We start from the raw sequence: 17,072 nt of genomic DNA, 5'->3' as shown, positions 1-17,072 counted from the left end.
GGTCACTGCCTTTGGCCCCTGGACTGGGCTTCCCCTCGGAATAAGGAACAGCCTTCACAGAGCTGGAGCCCATGAGGCCCGAGCCTGTGAGCCAGCACCCATGTAGTCTGGGTGTGAATTGCTCAATGCAGATGGAGTGGAGATGGACGTTCGTTTGCTTGGGTTCAGCTGCTGTGATTTCTACCTTGAGCTCTCATCTCTCTTGCTTTGCTGTAGGTGTAAGGACCTGGAATGCATTTACAATCAGCTGAAAACTAAGAAGGTTAGGAACATGGCCGAACTGCTAGACAGAGTGCAGAGCAGCTACTTCCCAGCCTTCAAAGCCATGTTCAGAGATGTCTTAGAAGGTGAGATTTGGGCACCCTCTTTGCCTTAGCTTTGCTGATTTCATGTTTGGTCTTTTCCCCATCCCCTGATTTTTATAGCTGCAATCCCAACATGACTGGTCTGCAGTGGCATTGGTCCTTGATGTCCTAGTGGAGTCTTGGAGCCTGTGGGGGAGGGATTGTTGGGAAGGGCATCCTGGAGGAGGAAGGGGCAGAAGGGTTAGAGGTTTGGAATTGTAGATGACTCTGCAGTTTTGGTACCATACTGGGACCAGTCTGATTACTGGTCTGTGGATCCAGAAACCTTCCAAAGGTCATGGAGAGGAATTTTGGGATTTGTTCCACCTTTAATAATAATCTCATATTAATCCAGAGTGCCTCATCCTGATGGATTAATGTCACCTTCTACTACAGTGTGATCATGGTGACTGTTTTACAGCAAGCCACAGCCCTTCACAACAGTTTAGGGTAAGAAATGTTGAATACTGTATCCAACTGGAACTACAAGGGGAGTTTTCATTAGACTACTTATTGCCCAAACTGGAATTTAGCCTGGACATCAGGGTTCACACCCAAGTCTTGTGAAAATAATAGTTTGCAACTGCTGCAGGCAGAGCACCTTTTGGTCTGAGGATATCAAGGCACTTGATAAAGGTGGGCAAATATTGTTCTCCCTGTTTTTCTGAGGAGTCATTGCAGGTGTGGAAATGTGACATGACCAAGGTCATGCAGCAGGTCAGTGGCTTGGCTGAGTAGATAACTCAGATTTTGATTCTGAGTCCTCTGCTCTGACAAAAAGTCTGCACTATCTCCAGGAAAAGTGCAATGGGTCTGAGTGCAGTAAATGGTCAGGTCCTTGGTTTTATGTTTCATCTGAAAAGAGTGTCTTCTAGCATTATGTTGGACTCCTTAGAATCACTCCATACAGCTCCTGGGATCTTCTTCAAGATCTTCCATCCAGTACTGAGCTGCTTAGATCATAAGATCTGACAAGAACATTGTCCTAATTGGTATCACTTCTAAAGAAGACGTAGTTATAAAAGATTAAAGCCTGGGTTAGTGTCCTCTAGGTGATGCAGGGGATTAACATTCCAGCCTTTCTCCTCTTCTTATTTTGCCCTCCCAGTGCATTTACACTGGAGCAAGAGGAACTACTCCTTTGGGCAGACAAAAGACCTCCCTATTTAAATCAGAATTGTAGGAATGTTGACACATTTATTCAGTAATTTTGTCATTTTACAGAAAAAAAAGCATAGTTTCTAAGAAGTTTTCTACTGTCTGTCTTTGAGAAGCAAAATTACAGCCAAGCAATGCCCAACTCTGCAGAAGTTCAGTCTTCTTAAGTAAGCCATGCCCAGTGGAATCCAGTCCAGCTCAAACAAAATCCTGAGAATTCACGGTAGTTTCCTTCATTATCGGGGAAGGAGGAATCTCTGAGATGGCCATGAGGGCTCGCTTGATAAGGGGGATTTAGGCTGAGCGTTACAGCGCCTAAGCCCCACCCCCTCAAAAGAACTTCAGTGCCTAAGTCTGGGTCAGAGGTAGGGGCTTCCCTCTGCTCGGCATTCACCGCTATTGAACCCGCTCCTGGAGTTAGGCTGACCTGGCTTAAGAACCTTTCTCAAGAAGAAATGCGGAGGTGTGGTTGGTATCATTCCGACCATACCCAATGGTTCGAGCACTCTTCCAGGTTGCGGGAAACCTAGTTTCAAATCCCTGCTCTGCTCAACTTGATCAACTCCTGCTTTTCCTGTTTGGTGAGTTACACAGTGACAGAGGGTTACAATGCAAATGCTCAATATAACTTCATACCATGGCATACAGATATAAGTAGGATGAATGCATGCAGCATCCTACAAGCATTCCATAAAGTCTAAACACTTTCTTATCACACTAATACCTATTTTAATTGTATTAACTCACAGGTGAGCCAGACTGGTTTCTGGTTATGCGTTTGTCAGTGTTCAGTGAGGCATGAGTTGGCACCTGGTCTGCCAGCATCGCAGCCAGTATCTCTCACTCCTTCATAACCATTCTAATCGTTGTTAATGTTAGAGAGACAAGCTGTCTGTTCTAAATTAGTTCTTCAAGTATTACTCTCCTAAACAACTAACACTCTTGTATCAATTGGCAAGCAGGTTTATAGCCTGCAGAACTGTTTTTTGTGCACCCTTCTTTGCTATTGCTAAGTCTTATTTTATAAGCAAGTAGTTTTTAAGTGAGGTGAAACTTGGGGTACACAAGACAAATCAGACTCTTGAAAGGGGTACAGTAGTCTGGAAAGGTTGAGAGCCACTGCTCTAGACTAATCTAGGTTAGTAACATTCAAAGGCACAATGGTTATGGCTTCCAGGCTTTGGGGCATGTTAGGTGCATAGTGATCCTAACCGCTTCACAAGCAGCTTTTGTGTACTTTACACTGTAAAACTGATGCAAAAACAAATGGAAGCTGGCTCTATTCAGAGTCCCAAGGAGTGACAGAGTGTTGTTGGTTTTTTTGGTGGTTGTACTGTTTTCTGTGTTCTGTTTCCCTTTGCTGTTCATTTTTCCAAATAAATTGGCTTCATTTATTTTGCGAGCTGAGATTTTGCCTGTTGGTGTGAAGTGAGATCAGAGGTAATCAGAGCCCAGGCAATAGCTGCATGCTAGGGAGGGACAGACCTCACCTTTCATGTGTGCTGTTTTTTCTCACAGCTTTGACTGAGGCCCAGGATATTAACCTGCACCTGACACCTCTCCAGCGCCACTTGGAGGACATAGAGAGTGTTGAGTTTAATGAGGTGAAGCCATTGATCAGTCCCTTGCTCCACGTGGTTTGTTTAATCTGGGCCACGTCCAATTACTACAACACGCCTGCACGGATCATAGTGCTGCTTCAGGAGATCTGCAATCTTCTCATCCAGCAAGTAAGTGGCCTGGACACTTTAAATCACTCCCTGAGCCCCAGAGCTCAGTAAAAAGAAAAAGAGGACTTGTGGCACCTTAGAGACTAACAAATTTATTTGAGCATAAGCTTTTGTGAGCTACAGCTCACTTCATCTGATAAATCTCTGCTGAAGTGAGCTGTAGCTCACGAAAGCTTATGCTCAAATAAATTTGTTAGTCTCTAAGGTGCCACAAGTCCTCCTTTTCTTTTTGTGGATACAGATTTACACGGCTGCTACTCTGAAACCTGAGCTCAGTAAGAAGTTTCTATCTCAGGGTTTCCACACGTGGGGTAGGGGTCAGGGTCAGGATACGCCCCACTTGCAACACTGCACCTTGACCCTAGGCAATTGGCTTTCACATCTTCCACTAGACTTGTCTGGGATTTCCTTCACCTGAAGCAAGAAGCAGCCACTTGATTCTGCCAGCCATGTAGTGTCTGGGCTGCACATCCATCCATGTTAGACATGAAAACCATCACAAACCGCTGTGCCCCATAGTGCCAGAACTCACATTTGCTTAGAACGGTTTAGAGAAATGTCAATACTGCAGTGCTAATGCTTTGCACCAAAGAGAGCTGCTCAGTCATTTGGCTTTTATCTTGCATCCCAGCTGTCCTTCAGCTGAGTTTTTATCTACTTAGACATATGCTCCCTGCACTTCCAGGAACACCCACAATCCCAAGCGTGGTGGCACTTCCATAGCATGGTCACCCAGGTCGCGTGGAAGCCCCTCTTTGGGGGTTCCATGTGGTCCCAGCTTTCCCAGGAGGCCATGAGCAGGGGTAGCGGGTTCCTGCTGGATTCTCAGCCACAGGACACCACACCATCTCTGCAGATAGTCGTCAGTAATGCTTGCCTTTCCCCTCTGCGCCTGCCCCCAGGGGATCCCGGAGGCAGCAGCAGCTGCAGTAGTTCTGTGAAGATACCCCTTGCCTCCTGTGGATCCTGTCAAGATCTGCAGGTTTAAGAGCAGACTCTCTGGCCTATATGGGGCACAAACTCTCCTGTTTGCTCAACAGAGGAATGCTGAGGGAGCTCTGTTTGTTTCTGATTACGGCATTTGCACGCACCCCAGTTTGTAGAGTCTGCAGGGCAGAGCACAGTGAAGTGCTTAGAGCTCTGCTCGGTCTTGTATAAATAATAATGATCAAGCCCCCTGCAGATTGCAATGAAAAAAGCCAGGTGAAAACAAAGCTTACGGCATCACAGAATTCATTACATGGTTTTGTAAAACAAAATGGCAGCTGGCCTGTTGGCTCTCCACAGGTTTCCTGGTCTCTACAGCCTGAGGGGAAGGCTGCTGCTTCTCCAGAGGGGGAAGGACCAGCCCCCCACTTTAGCAGTCAGCTGCTAGGTAAGGTTTGCCTTTCCACCCCATTGTGGAGCTGTCAGTCCTGAAACCAAGTGAGAGGCTGGGTGTCAGACCATCACCTAGAAAGGCCTTCTAGCTCTCTCATGCTAGGACTGGGTTCTGGACTCTGAGAATAGACCATGGAGATGGAGTTCTGGCATCTGTGTTCATGGCAGGCAGGAGTTGTGGAAAAGTGTCCCCAGATTTCATCCCCAGATCTTTAGATTTGCTCAGAAAAGCTTTTAAAAAGAGCCACATCATCTCCCCACCCCCCGAGGCTCCCCCATATAATGATTTTTTTAAAACATTGTTTAGCTTGAGAAACACATTTAAATGTAGCCAGCCCAAAAACCCAACCGGACCCTTGGGGCAGCAGAACTTCAATTCTGGTTCTGTCACTGTAGGCCTGGAATTACCTGACCCCAGAAGACATTCTGAAGGGGGAAGCAGAAGAAAGTCTGGGTAAAGTGCGGGAGGTGCTCAGCATCCTGAGATACTTCAAGCAGACGTTTGAGGGGAGACGGGAAAATCTCCATACCTACTTTAAACCAGGCCAAGGAGTGAAAGAATGGGACTTCCAATCCCTCATGGTGTTTGCGCGGCTGGACAGCTTCCTAAGAAGACTTGAGATGGTGGAGGTGAGTATTTGGTCTTGAAATACGGTGAAACCCGAGACAGCACTTTGCAGAGATAAATCCACTTATGACAACAAACCCCTTCATAACCTTCATCCACCTTGTATGTAAGGAGCCTTCTCATTTTTCCAGTCAATTTTCTGCGAAGTGGGGCAGGGGCATTGGTGGCACCATATCCTGGCTAAAGAACATGCGGAATACACACCTGGGTCCTCTCTCTGTGCTGGCATTGGTGTATTATTGCTCACAAGAGTCACTCCAAAGAAGCAGAGCCCTCTAAAGGGGAATGTGTGGTACTTACTAGGTTTCATGGCACACAGGTGCTAGAAATCCATCAGCACAATCTCAGTCCTGGGGCTATGGGTGCTGCTCAACAGCAGGGCTGCCACCTGTCTGAGTGTTCCCAGGATCTTCCCTTTATTTAAGGTAGCTGTCCCGGGAAATCTGTATGGTGCTCAGTACACACTGCCAGCTGGCCAGGTATGTGGGCTTGGGATTGTCCTAGATGTCCTGGTTTTGGTACCTCAAAAGTTGCAACCCAATTCAACAGCTCTACCCCCAGCCCCTTAGCCAAACCACTTGCTACACCTCCAGCCACCCACCCCTTAGCCAAACTGCTTGCTACAGCCCCAGATAGTTCTCCCCCCGACCAAGAAACTGCCTGTTCCAGCCCCCCACAGCCCCACAATAGCTGTGTATTAATCTAAATTTAGTTTAGATGTTTGTCTAAATCCATTCAGTCTGTGGAGGACCCCTCAGGCCTTGTGCCCCGTGTCCCCACACACTGCTAATCCCCTGCTGGTGTCCTTGGCCTGTGCTTCACTGCACTGAGTCAGAGGGTGCTAGGCAGGAGTAGGTACCCCCTGAATTTCTGCATGGGCTCAGTTGGGGATGTTTGGCAGCCCCCCATCACACTGCTAAGAGAGCCCAGAACTGTGTCCTGCTGCTGCTGCCCAGCAGTGGCCTCTGGAGAAGCTGGAGCTGGGTCTGGAAGCCAGTCAGTTCTCTTCGTCAGCAGCTGAGCAGCTCTTCCAGGCTCCAGCAGCAGCTGCTGCTCTTCCCATGTTCTCGGCAAGGAGGCTGAAGGCGGTTACTCCGGTAACTGAACTCCAGTAACACTGCCAGGTCCCCTTTTCAACCGGACGCCTGGCAACCCTACCAACTGATGATATTGTGGCTCGAGCATCACACATTTTCAAAGAGTGGTAGGGACAAAGGTATGCAACTGCACATTACAGTGCTTGGTACAAGTCGGGAGAAACAAAATGAGAGGGCCTTCAGGGGAGGGAGATTTCACCACTGCAATGCACTATCACTTGCCAGCTTCAAACTTGATGATGGGCTCCTGGAACAGTGCATGACGTGTATCTAGGTCTTGACTCTGCCAGGTCTACGCTTTATATATTAATTCTGACTTTACCTGTGTTGTGTAGTACCTGGAAGCTCTGGCCTGGGAGCAGGGCCCATTGTGCCAGGAGCTGAATGTAGATGCCATTCTGTTAAGGATTTGCATTCTTAGACACACATGTATATATTAAGAAACTTTTCACTTCACTTTTAAGGGGACTCTCTTCTTTCATTGCTGCCTCAGCCCGACGTCAGCAGATGCATAAAATGTAGTGGGCTGGCATTTGCCTCGTTTTAGCAAAAGTTCAGCTTAAATTAGAACATTTTGTTCTCGCTGTCTCTCAGAAGATATACTGCAACTGAATACAAAGCACTATTGATTGCAGCTCACTGCATTTTTTTATGCACCCCATTTAATTAACACAGCAGAAAACTCCCAATCACTAATGTCTATATTAAAGCTTTTCAGAATGATGTTTTCCAGTAAGAGCTGGTATGCAGTAAACCAAATTACCCTGGCCATTCTATCAAGACAAACATAAATAAAAACATTAGTAATTACAATTCATAATGAGAGCAATAGGAACAATGAAGTAATTATGCTCCGTAACTCTGCTAACGATCTGGTGCACCAATTGCTTGTTGCTTAGATGCTAGGAAGGTGGGAGCTAGAAAGAAAACAGAGATTTTTCAGCTGCAATCTGCATCTTGTGGCTGCAGATAACTTAGTTTTTTTTATTTAAAGTTGGGCAATAGTTACCAATGTGTGCCTCCTAATACACCCTTCAAGGTGTAGTGAAAGTGCCATGGGATCTGCGATTATTATACTGGGATCTTCCCAATTATACTCAGCTTTGCATGCATCGTGAGATGCAATTAAATGTGTCCTAGGCCTCATCATAATTAAAAACCTAATGGTCTCTAGCCTCTTCATGAAGAAATCCACAGGAAACTCCTGAGTTTCTTTTTTCTTTTTCATTCCCAAGCAACCCTACTAGAATAGTGTGAGATAGGACTTCTTATTTTTACCTTGAAGATATTTGGCAAATTAAAATAGATTGCACAATGGCTGTAATAGCTATTAAATGTGGGTTGGCAGATAGATGTACATGGAAAGAGGCTCATTTCTTTCCCTTCCCTTCCACTTTGTCTTTGTCCTGTTTTAAATTGTACCTATCTAACGAATCTGCTCTCTCGCTGAACTAGCACTCCGATAGCATGTATTCTGCAGGCAGTGCAGGAAGGATCTTTGAAAGATCCAGTTTAGTTAATTACCAATTACCCGGAAGCTGTGGTCTGTTTGGACAGAAAATTATTTCCTGATATGACTGAAATTGATGGGAGCTGTGGCTGCGGCTCCAGACCTAGGCATATTAAGATGGGCATCCCTGAATTAAGGCACTGATTTAGAGACCATTTTTGAAAATCTGGGCTTACGTGACTTGCCCAGCGTCACGAAGCGAGTCAATTACAAAACTGGGATTGGACCCCAGAGATGAAATCCTGACCTTCTGGAAGTCAATAGCAAAACTCCCAGACTTTCCCCTAGATCTGCTAATCCCCTGGTGCACTGTCTGCTGATCCATGTGATTCCCCTAATCGGAATATACAATGATGTGATATAAAGGGCTCTTGGGCACGTATGTTGGATGGTTTGCTTGCCGCACTCATGCACTCCTTTCTGGTACTGAGGTGTCCAGAGCTGTCTCAGGTGTGTTCTCACCAGTATTATACACAAGGAAGGGGTTGTCACTTGCCTGGCCTATGATGTGACTCACCTCGGGATACGTCTTCGCTGCAGCCAGAGGTGTTAATGCAGCACGTATAGACAGACCCGAGCTAGCATTGATCTAGCTGGGTCAAGTACCAATAGCAGCGAAGCTGCAGCAGCACAGGGGGCAGAGTGGGCTAGCAGCTGGAATGCATACCCAGCGTCCCGAGCAGGCTTGCACAGCCCAGCTGCCATGGCTTCACTGCTGCTGTTGCTTGGGCTAGCTGGATCAAAGCTATGTGTAAATGTGCTGCAGTCACACCTCTGATTTGAATGCAGGGTAGAGGTATCCTGAGTGACATAGAAGCTGAAGTCCCATTTTTCAAAAGTGACAGGTGCGTAAGTCCCACTGACCTTCAATGGGTTTTTGGGGCTCCTACGGGCCAGATTTTTAAAGATATAGAGGTGCCTAAAGACACAGCTAGGCACCTCATGGGATTTTCAGACATGCCTAGAGGCTGAATACTCAAAAGCGGTTAGTCCCCTGATTTTGGTGGAAGTTAGGAGTCTAACTCCTTTTGGCATTCAACCCCAGGTGCAGAACTCCCCTGGATCTCAGCAGTCTGCACCTAGCTGCTTTTGAAAATCCCACAAATGTGCACTTTTCGGTGCTAAATACCTTTGAAAATCTGGCCTAGGTGGCTAAATTGCTTTTTATCTGCATCTCTTCCCCTGGTTTCTGAATTGCTTCACGGCTTAGGTGGGAGTTAGACGCTGGATGCCCACAGGGAGGCAGCAGGGCAAATACTCAGAGGCAGGGACATAGGCGCTAGGGAACATTTACTGCAGGGTCTTGGGCGCCGAGTGAGTTTAGGCACCTGGAGGGTTTGGTGGCATTTTTGTGCATGGCACTAGTCCCCAAAACAGGTTTGTAGGTGTCTAACTCCCTTTGTGCACCCAGGCCTTAGACATTTTTGAAAATTTTGCCAAAGACTTAATAGTTTTCCCTGGGATACTCCACTAGATATTCTCCCACCCACTCTATGACATGTTGCTATGTATCTCATTACCCTCCCTCTGGCTAATCTTCAGCCCAAGACTGACTTCACAATTTGCAGAATCCCTGAGAAGAAATTGGAAAGGACTAAACTGTTCCTTGAGTTGCCTCCCCTTGCATCAGCACCGGTGGAGAGGGAATAGATGCTTCCAGCTCTAGCAGCAGGGCTGGAGAAGGAGAAGATATGCCCAGCCCATGAGATGCACGGCTTGTGCTATAGCCAGCCCTATGTCAGTCCATATCCGGCACTAAGCACATGCTGATCACTTATAAAGTGTCCCTGTAGCTGTCCACATGGTTTCACAGTGTGATTGTGCCTCCTTGTTGTGAGAGCTGCTGTCATCTTCTTTTGTCAACATCTTAACTTGTTCCTCTGTTGATTGACTCTGAAGGATTTCCTAGCAACAGCCTTGGACATAATGAAGCTGGAAAAGCTAGAGTTTAGTGGGATAAGAGGAAAGGCGCTGAGCCAGCGGGTCCTGAGCATGTATGAAGAGTTCCAGGAGGTGTACAAAGTACTTTCAGACCGAAGCTATGACTGTCTCGACACAAACAACGTGGTAGGTGGTACTGGACTCTAGGAGAACTAAATGTGTGTAAATGCTTTCAAAGAAGCATGTTCTTTCTAGATAAATCCCAAATCCACCTGAAATTCTCTAGCTTTGTTTCCAGGCTCTTCCTACCTCAGTGCATCATTTCCTGATTTTTTTCTCCCCTAGATTGAAAGGTGCTTTTAGCCCCTGGCAGGTTGCATGAGAAGGCTGTCTTCTAAATTGGGTTCCCAGAGGTTACAGTGGGTACGTTTTTACACGCATATAACAGAACTGTGGTTAGATGGCTGACCATGTGTGTGTGTGTTCCGTCTGCGTGCTGTACTGACTTTGGCCAGATAGCCCATACAGCAGGCTCCGATCAAACTGCCCAATAACCACAGACTCTGTTTGTAGCGAAGGCACTTGTTCAGGTTTATTGTCAACGAAGCACGGTTCTAATGTCCTGGCTCAATGGTTACAGGTACACTGACACATGTATGCCCGTTGCAATGGACTAGCTTAGTTAATGGTGGAACTTTCCATTATCCCCTAGGTCAGCCAAAGACACTCCCTTTGAGATATCTTTTTATACATTAATACAAACAAGTTACATACTGCTCCTCTGACATAGCCAGTTACCACCCGTTACCTTGTACATCTTTATCCATCAAACTGGCATCCTGACCTTATCTTGAGGATGGGTCAGTGTATTCCTGTTCTCTTTAGGGAATAAAGAAAAGGAGTACTTGTGGCACCTTAGAGACTAACCAATTTATTTGAGCATGAGCTTTCGTGAGCTACAGCTCACTTCATCGGATGCATTCGAAATATGCATGCTCAAATAAATTGGTTAGTCTCTTAGGTGCCACAAGTATTCCTTTTCTTTTTGCGAATACAGACTAACACGGCTGTTACTCTGAAACCTATCTTTAGGGAATGTGTTTGTACCATTCTTGGTATGGGGTGTTCTGGTACTACCCTTCTGGAATGTGTTTGCATGAGTGCTCTGTGCCTAGCACCTTTTAGGCATGTGTGTTTTTTGCAATATCAATGCTGTTTTTGCCAGATTCTGTGAGCAGGGCCTGCCTCTTGCTCACAACCTGATTTTGCTTTATATTAGCAAAGTTTTGACCACTACTTTAGCCCAGGCCTCAGGCCTCACACCAGGGCTCTGATACAAGGGCTTATGTTTCAGGGTCTCTTTCTACTATAAGAATAACTGGAAATATTCCAAATATTCTCCAGGTAATGGATCTAACACACAGATCTTGGTGCTCACAGACCATCCTGATTCCTAAGGCTCATGCCAGTACTTGCTTGGGCATGCTGTTTTATTTTAAAGTTTATTTGGAGACTTTATACCATGGACACTAAACTCAGTAGCCTACTGTCAACTTTTCAATAAGAAAGCCAGAGTGGGAATTACATTTCCTGAGGGATCTGCTGCCCATGGTTATATATCATGCAAAGGGAACTCCTGATTTCTCTTACTTCCATCATTCACCTCATCCTGCAATTGCAGTCATGATGGTGTCTTCACTGACTGGTTTGCTTGTCCATTGCAGCTAGTTAGCAGCGCACTCTAGCCCAGGAGCACCCACGGAAAGAAAATTAGTGGATGCTTAGCACCTGCTGGCAGCCAGCTCCTCCCCTTCCCCCCAGCGCCTGCTGCAATCAGCTGTTCAGTGGTGTGCAGGAGGTGCTGCGGGAAGGAGGAGGATTGAGGCTGGGGCGCACCCGGGGGAAGGGGTGGAACTGGATGGGAAGAGGCAGGGTGGAGGCGGGAAGAGGTGGGGTGGGGGCATAGGGGAAGGGGTGGAGTGGGGGCGGAGCCTGGGAAGAGCAGGGGTTGAGCACCCTCAGGGCAAGGAGGAAGCAGGCACCTGTGGTGCTTTTCATTAGTAGATCTCAAAGCATGTCGCAGGTGGTTTGGGACGTTAGAGGTTAAAACCTTAAACTCCACCTGGAAACCAAAAGGCAGCCAGTGCTGATCCTGAAGCAGGGGTGCCATGTGCTGCCAGGGACATGCACTGCTTAATGAGCAAGTAGCTGCATTCTATGCCAGCTTCAGTCACCAAGCTGATTTAAGCTACAGGTGCACATGGAGCATACTGCATAGCCTAACCTCGAGGTGATACAGGCTTAGATCACAGTAACAAAAGTCCTCCAAGATTCCATATGCCCCCCATCTCATGCACTGCAGAAGCGGGATAGCACATAGTGAAGAAGGAAGGAAGGGAAGGGATGGCTGACCTGAACGAGGCAACGGGTATGTGTGTGGGCAATCTACACATTGAACAATGAGGATAAAAATACCTTGGGTATCTGCTTCTTTCACTGCTCACTGAAGGAGGCATGGGTCCTGTGGAAACTACACTGTGTGCTCATGTATTTAAAGACTGTGTCATGCATATGCACAAAGGGCAGAATTAAGCTTGCACAGGCCACCTTGCAGATGTCATTTTTTTATTGTTCAGTGCCTCAGTGAGCTTGATATTCTTTTGACATGAAGAAAAAAGAAAAGGAGTACTTGTGGCACCTTAGAGACTAACCAATTTATTTGAGCATGAGCTTTCGTGAGCTACAGCTCACTTCACTTCATGTAGCTCACGAAAGCTCATGCTCAAATAAATTGGTTAGTCTCTAAGGTGCCACAAGTACTCCTTTTCTTTTTGCGAATACAGACTAACACGGCTGTTACTCTGAAACCTGTCTTTTGACATGGTTATTGTATGGAATTATATTTATTTCTTGTACTGTGATATACGTATATAATGGTGCATTACAGACAAGTTAAAATAACTGTTCCCTTCCCTGAGTATTAGTAATTGGAACTGTCCAATTTGGGGATGGGGCCAACGAGGTAATAGAAGGACTCCCCTCCAGTCACTGGCTGTGTCTTGCCATCTGCAGTCCACAGCAGTGGAATCCCTGTGGTATGTCTAACATCTGTGCTGGCTGTTAGGGTTTTACTATTGAGCTCAGCTGTCAGACTGATATTGTTCCAGACAGTTCTTACTTAGGGAAGGAGGTCACAAAAGTGGCTGCTAGGATCAGAAATCTGCCTCTTGAAGAGGCTGGCTTTAGATCCTGTTCTCCCCTGCCTGTCACGGGATTTTCTGAACCACGGTTGTTAATGAATCAGCTATGGCCCCTTCACAGCTGTGCCAGCCACGAGCCAGTGCTGTTAGGGAATCTAGAGAAAATCTGAGACCCAAAATTCCAGGACCTTGCTGATGCTGGCTAAGAAGTTTTGTCCAGGTTAAGAAGCCTGAAATCTGATTGGCGGGTTTGCCAAGTCCCTGTGATTCTTTGTGTGGTTCAAAATTATTTTACCTTTTTAAAAAAACCAACAACCTAGTTTTCTCTCTCAAACTTCAAAGCATTTATTAAAATTGATGCATGAAGAATGGGTTGAAAGATAATGGCATTGCCTCAACATGGTCCCATTTACAATAAACTTGTGATCAGAGCCACAACATGAATTTGGTTTAAAAGTATGTCTGCTTTTTAATGCAAAAGGTGCATTTGCAAGATTTCTGATCTAGAGATGTGACTTATGATACACTCCCCAAAATAAACATTTTTACAGTTTGCATGGCTGAAAAATAACATCATTCAAGTCATGAAGGTGCACAGACAAATGGGCTTGAAGATACTTAGGGCGAGATCCTCAGCTGGGGTAAAATCATGATGCTGTATTGAAGTTAGTGAAGCTTCACTGATTTACACCCGCTGAGGATCTGCCTCTTACAGGAAACTGCCCTTTCCTGCTCTTGGCGTGGGGAAAGGAGTGGGGGACAGTGTCCAAAGCAGGATGATTCTTGTCAAGAACGGTGTTCCTCACTCTAACATTGTATGCTTGATGTGCCCCATTTCCTTAGGAGTTCGAACATGATGTCTCTGACTTTAAGCAGAAAGTGGAAGATATGGACAGAAGGCTGGGGACTATTTTCAGCCAGGCTTTTGATGATGTAGCTGGCTTGGAGCATGCCTTCAAGGTCTGTGATTCTTGCCAAAGAAATGAAGCTCTTTTTGTACAGGTACCCCGTCCTCCCCCAAACAAACTACATGTCCCATAGCTGTGTTCTGACAGTGCCATGTTCAGGACATGCAGACTGCTTTTCTAAATGCAAAGCACTTCTCTAGCTAAAATAGACCGTTTAGTTTCCTGTCTGTTGCTTTGTTTGTGAAGGGTTAATAAGGTGACAGCTTGGATGCCCAGGGAGAGATGCATTGCGTGTTTGTGCTGCTATACAAGCCAACAGAGCAGAGATTCCCACACTGCAGCCTGTGGGCTAGCATTGGTCTGCAGAGCGCTTGCTTGTGGTGCATGAAGAGTTGTCTAGCTCTCCTCCCTGTTTGAAGCTGCTTGTTTTGGTTTCCAGGCTTCTCATTTCTGAGGAGAGGAAACAGGAGTTACCTTCAGGGACTAGAACTGCCAGTGGCTTCCAGGGACTGGAACAGTTGGGGTAGAAAGGAAATAAGGAGCCAGGCAGCCATTTCAGGGCAGAGTGGCAGGCGAGGACCAGCTGGAGAAGTAGAGGCAGAGGCAGAGAGAGGAACAGAAGAGTTGAGAGATGAACTGGGAAGGGAGCTAGTCCACAAGACACTCCTTCTCTCAGCCCTGGGGCTGACAGAACAATGGCAAAACATTTGGTGAGCAAGTTCAAAAGGTCAATGTTGGTCCCATTTAGCAGGTGTCCAAATGGACCCATTTTTCATTTTTAAGACTATTTCATGAAATGATTTTATTGATGTTTTTATGGTTCCTGAAATGTGGTGTACACAAAAAACCCAAGGTTTTGTTAAATAAAAATCTTTTGTTTATGAAAAAACGGGGTTTTCGGTGAGTGAAAATTGTCATTAATGATTTCACTAACATTTTGATAAAAAAGTTGATAACAAATGTTGTGAAAAATGGAAAGTGTCAACTTTTTTTGGGGGGGGGGAATTTTTGTTCGGGGAAAAAAAGCTGTTTTTCGATGAAAATAGTTTTCATTTGACAAATTTTGACCAGCTCTGATCATTGCGATGCACTGCATATTGTGGAGAAAGCTTGAGAAATGCTTGTGAACGAGAGATGGGACTTTATGGAAAAATGAGTGTGATCAGTGCAGATTTTTCTTTTTCAAAACCATCCCTTATTGAATACAGTATTGAGAGTTCATGGCCTTTAAAGAGGTTCATAGGAACCAGGGGCTGCTGGAGAAGCTGGGGCTGTGATTTTTTTTCCTTTTCTTTTCCGTTTGTTCCTCTCCCTAGTTACTGGACATATTTGGGAGCCTTCTGGAACGGCCAGTGATAGCTGCAAGTGCCTCTGACAAATATCCTCGGCTTATCACCATGTTTGACGGAGACCTGGATGATGCTAAATTGATCTACTTGAGGCATATTCAGGAGGAGATGGAGCTAGGTTCGTGTTAGTAATTGTGCAAAATTGTTTGACCAGAAACAACAGCAGAGCAATCAAGATGATTTGAATTGATTTTCATCAAGATATAAATCTGATTTTTTAAAGAAGATTATTTACTTAAATCAGTTTTACAAATCCTCAAACTAATTTGAAAATATGTACTAGTGTGGTTTTAGATTAAAATATATAATTTTTATAATTAAAATTGTGAATGCAGGTTTTTAAACTAATTTATTTCAATTTCACTACATTAGAGCATTTTACAGATTGCCATAGACAAAGAAGAAAATATTGAAAAGATTAACATTGTTTTGCTACAAACTCTTACCAAATGTAATTTTTTCCCCCCACCTATCATTCCCTTTTACTCTTAAACATGAGCACTCTTAAAATTATAAATTATTCTTTGTGTGATAAATGTACTTAATCTTATAGTTACTCAAATATTAATATTAAATAATTTAAAATAAATATTTGAAATAACTATTCAGTTCCCTTATAATAATACAAAATACATTTGTACACCTGTAGTTAATAATCTTATGAACAACAGAGTATTTGCTAGCAGAGTCTAATCTGTGAGCTGTGATTGGTCTGAGTTCTGGAGGAGTGAAAGGACGCCCCAATCAGATGTAGAAGTAAGGTTAACATTTCAGCTAGGTAGAAAACTCTCCTGTATGTTCTCAGAAATTAAAAACAATAGTTCTTTCCCTCACTTGATACTTTTCCAGAATATTCTGCATTCAACCAAAAACATAAACTACAAAAAGATTAAACTTCTTAGTAGAAAAAGCCTGTGTGTAAGATCTGAAATTCTGCTAATAATTAGGAAACTCTAAATAAAGAAACAAGAGCATTAAAGCTGATCAGGGAATGATTGCTGAAAAATATTTGATCAGAAAAATGAAAACCCCAAAACCAAAAAAATCATAGAAATGTGGGACTGGAAGGAATCTTGAGAAGTTCTCATATCCACCTGAGGCAGGACAAAGTAAACTTAGACTGCCCCTGACAGGTGTTTGTCCAACCTGTTCTTAAAAACCTCCAATGATGGGGACTCCACAACCGCTCTTGGAAACCTGTTCCAGAGCTTAACTACGCTTAGAGTTAGAAAGTTTTTCCTAATATCTAACCTAAATCTCCCTTACTATAGACTAAGTCCATTGCTTCTTGTCCTACCTTCAGTGGACATGGAGGACAATTGATCACTGCCCTCTTTAGAATAGCCCTTAACATATTTCAAGACTTATCAGTTCCCCCCTCAGTATTCTTTTCTCAAGACTAAACATGCCCAGTTTTTTAAACCTTTCCTCAGAGGTCAGGTTTTCTAAACCTTTGATCATTTTTGTTGTTCTCCTCTGGACTCTTTCCTATTTGTCCACATCTTTCCTTAAGTGTGGTGGCCAGAGCTGCATACAGTACCCCAGCTGATGCTTCACCAATACCAAGTAGAGTGGGACAGTTACTTCCCATGTTTTGAATACAACACTCGTGTTAATACACCCCGAATGATCTTAGCCTTTTTGGCAACTGCATCACATTGTTGGCTTGCATTCAATTGTGATCCACTCTAATCCCCAGATCTTTTTCTGCAGTATTAGTCAGTTATTCTCCATTTTGTAGTTGTGGATTTGATTTATCCTTTCTAAGTGAAATACTTTGCACTTATCTTTATTGAATTTCATCTTGTTGATTTCAGACTAATTCTCCAATTTGTCGAGGTTATTTTGAATTCTAATCCTGTCCTCCAAAGAATTTACAGTCCCTCC

At 44.7% G+C, this 17,072-nt stretch overlaps 1 protein-coding gene across 6 annotated transcripts in view; it reads left to right on the top strand.

The window, feature by feature from the left end:
* DNAH9 (dynein axonemal heavy chain 9) overlaps window positions 1-17,072 on the top strand; it is a 399,480-nt gene that overhangs the window by 12,931 nt on the left and 369,477 nt on the right. For 5 of the 6 annotated variants that reach the window (XM_073310874.1, XM_073310873.1, XM_073310875.1 and 2 more), the window contains 6 exons: window positions 217-347; window positions 3,021-3,232; window positions 5,009-5,242; window positions 9,747-9,914; window positions 13,772-13,888; window positions 15,153-15,303. In XM_073310874.1, the coding sequence (XP_073166975.1) occupies window positions 217-347; window positions 3,021-3,232; window positions 5,009-5,242; window positions 9,747-9,914; window positions 13,772-13,888; window positions 15,153-15,303 (1,013 nt within the window). Of the gene's footprint in view, window positions 1-216; window positions 348-1,306; window positions 2,084-3,020; window positions 3,233-5,008; window positions 5,243-9,746; window positions 9,915-13,771; window positions 13,889-15,152; window positions 15,304-17,072 lie in introns of those variants that run through there. The other variant, XM_073310878.1, reaches the window with a different exon arrangement.

This window comes from Lepidochelys kempii, chromosome 14 (assembly GCF_965140265.1).
Source record: "Lepidochelys kempii isolate rLepKem1 chromosome 14, rLepKem1.hap2, whole genome shotgun sequence".
NCBI lineage: Eukaryota > Metazoa > Chordata > Testudines > Cheloniidae > Lepidochelys > Lepidochelys kempii.
This window is presented reverse-complemented; position numbering and strand designations above follow the sequence as displayed.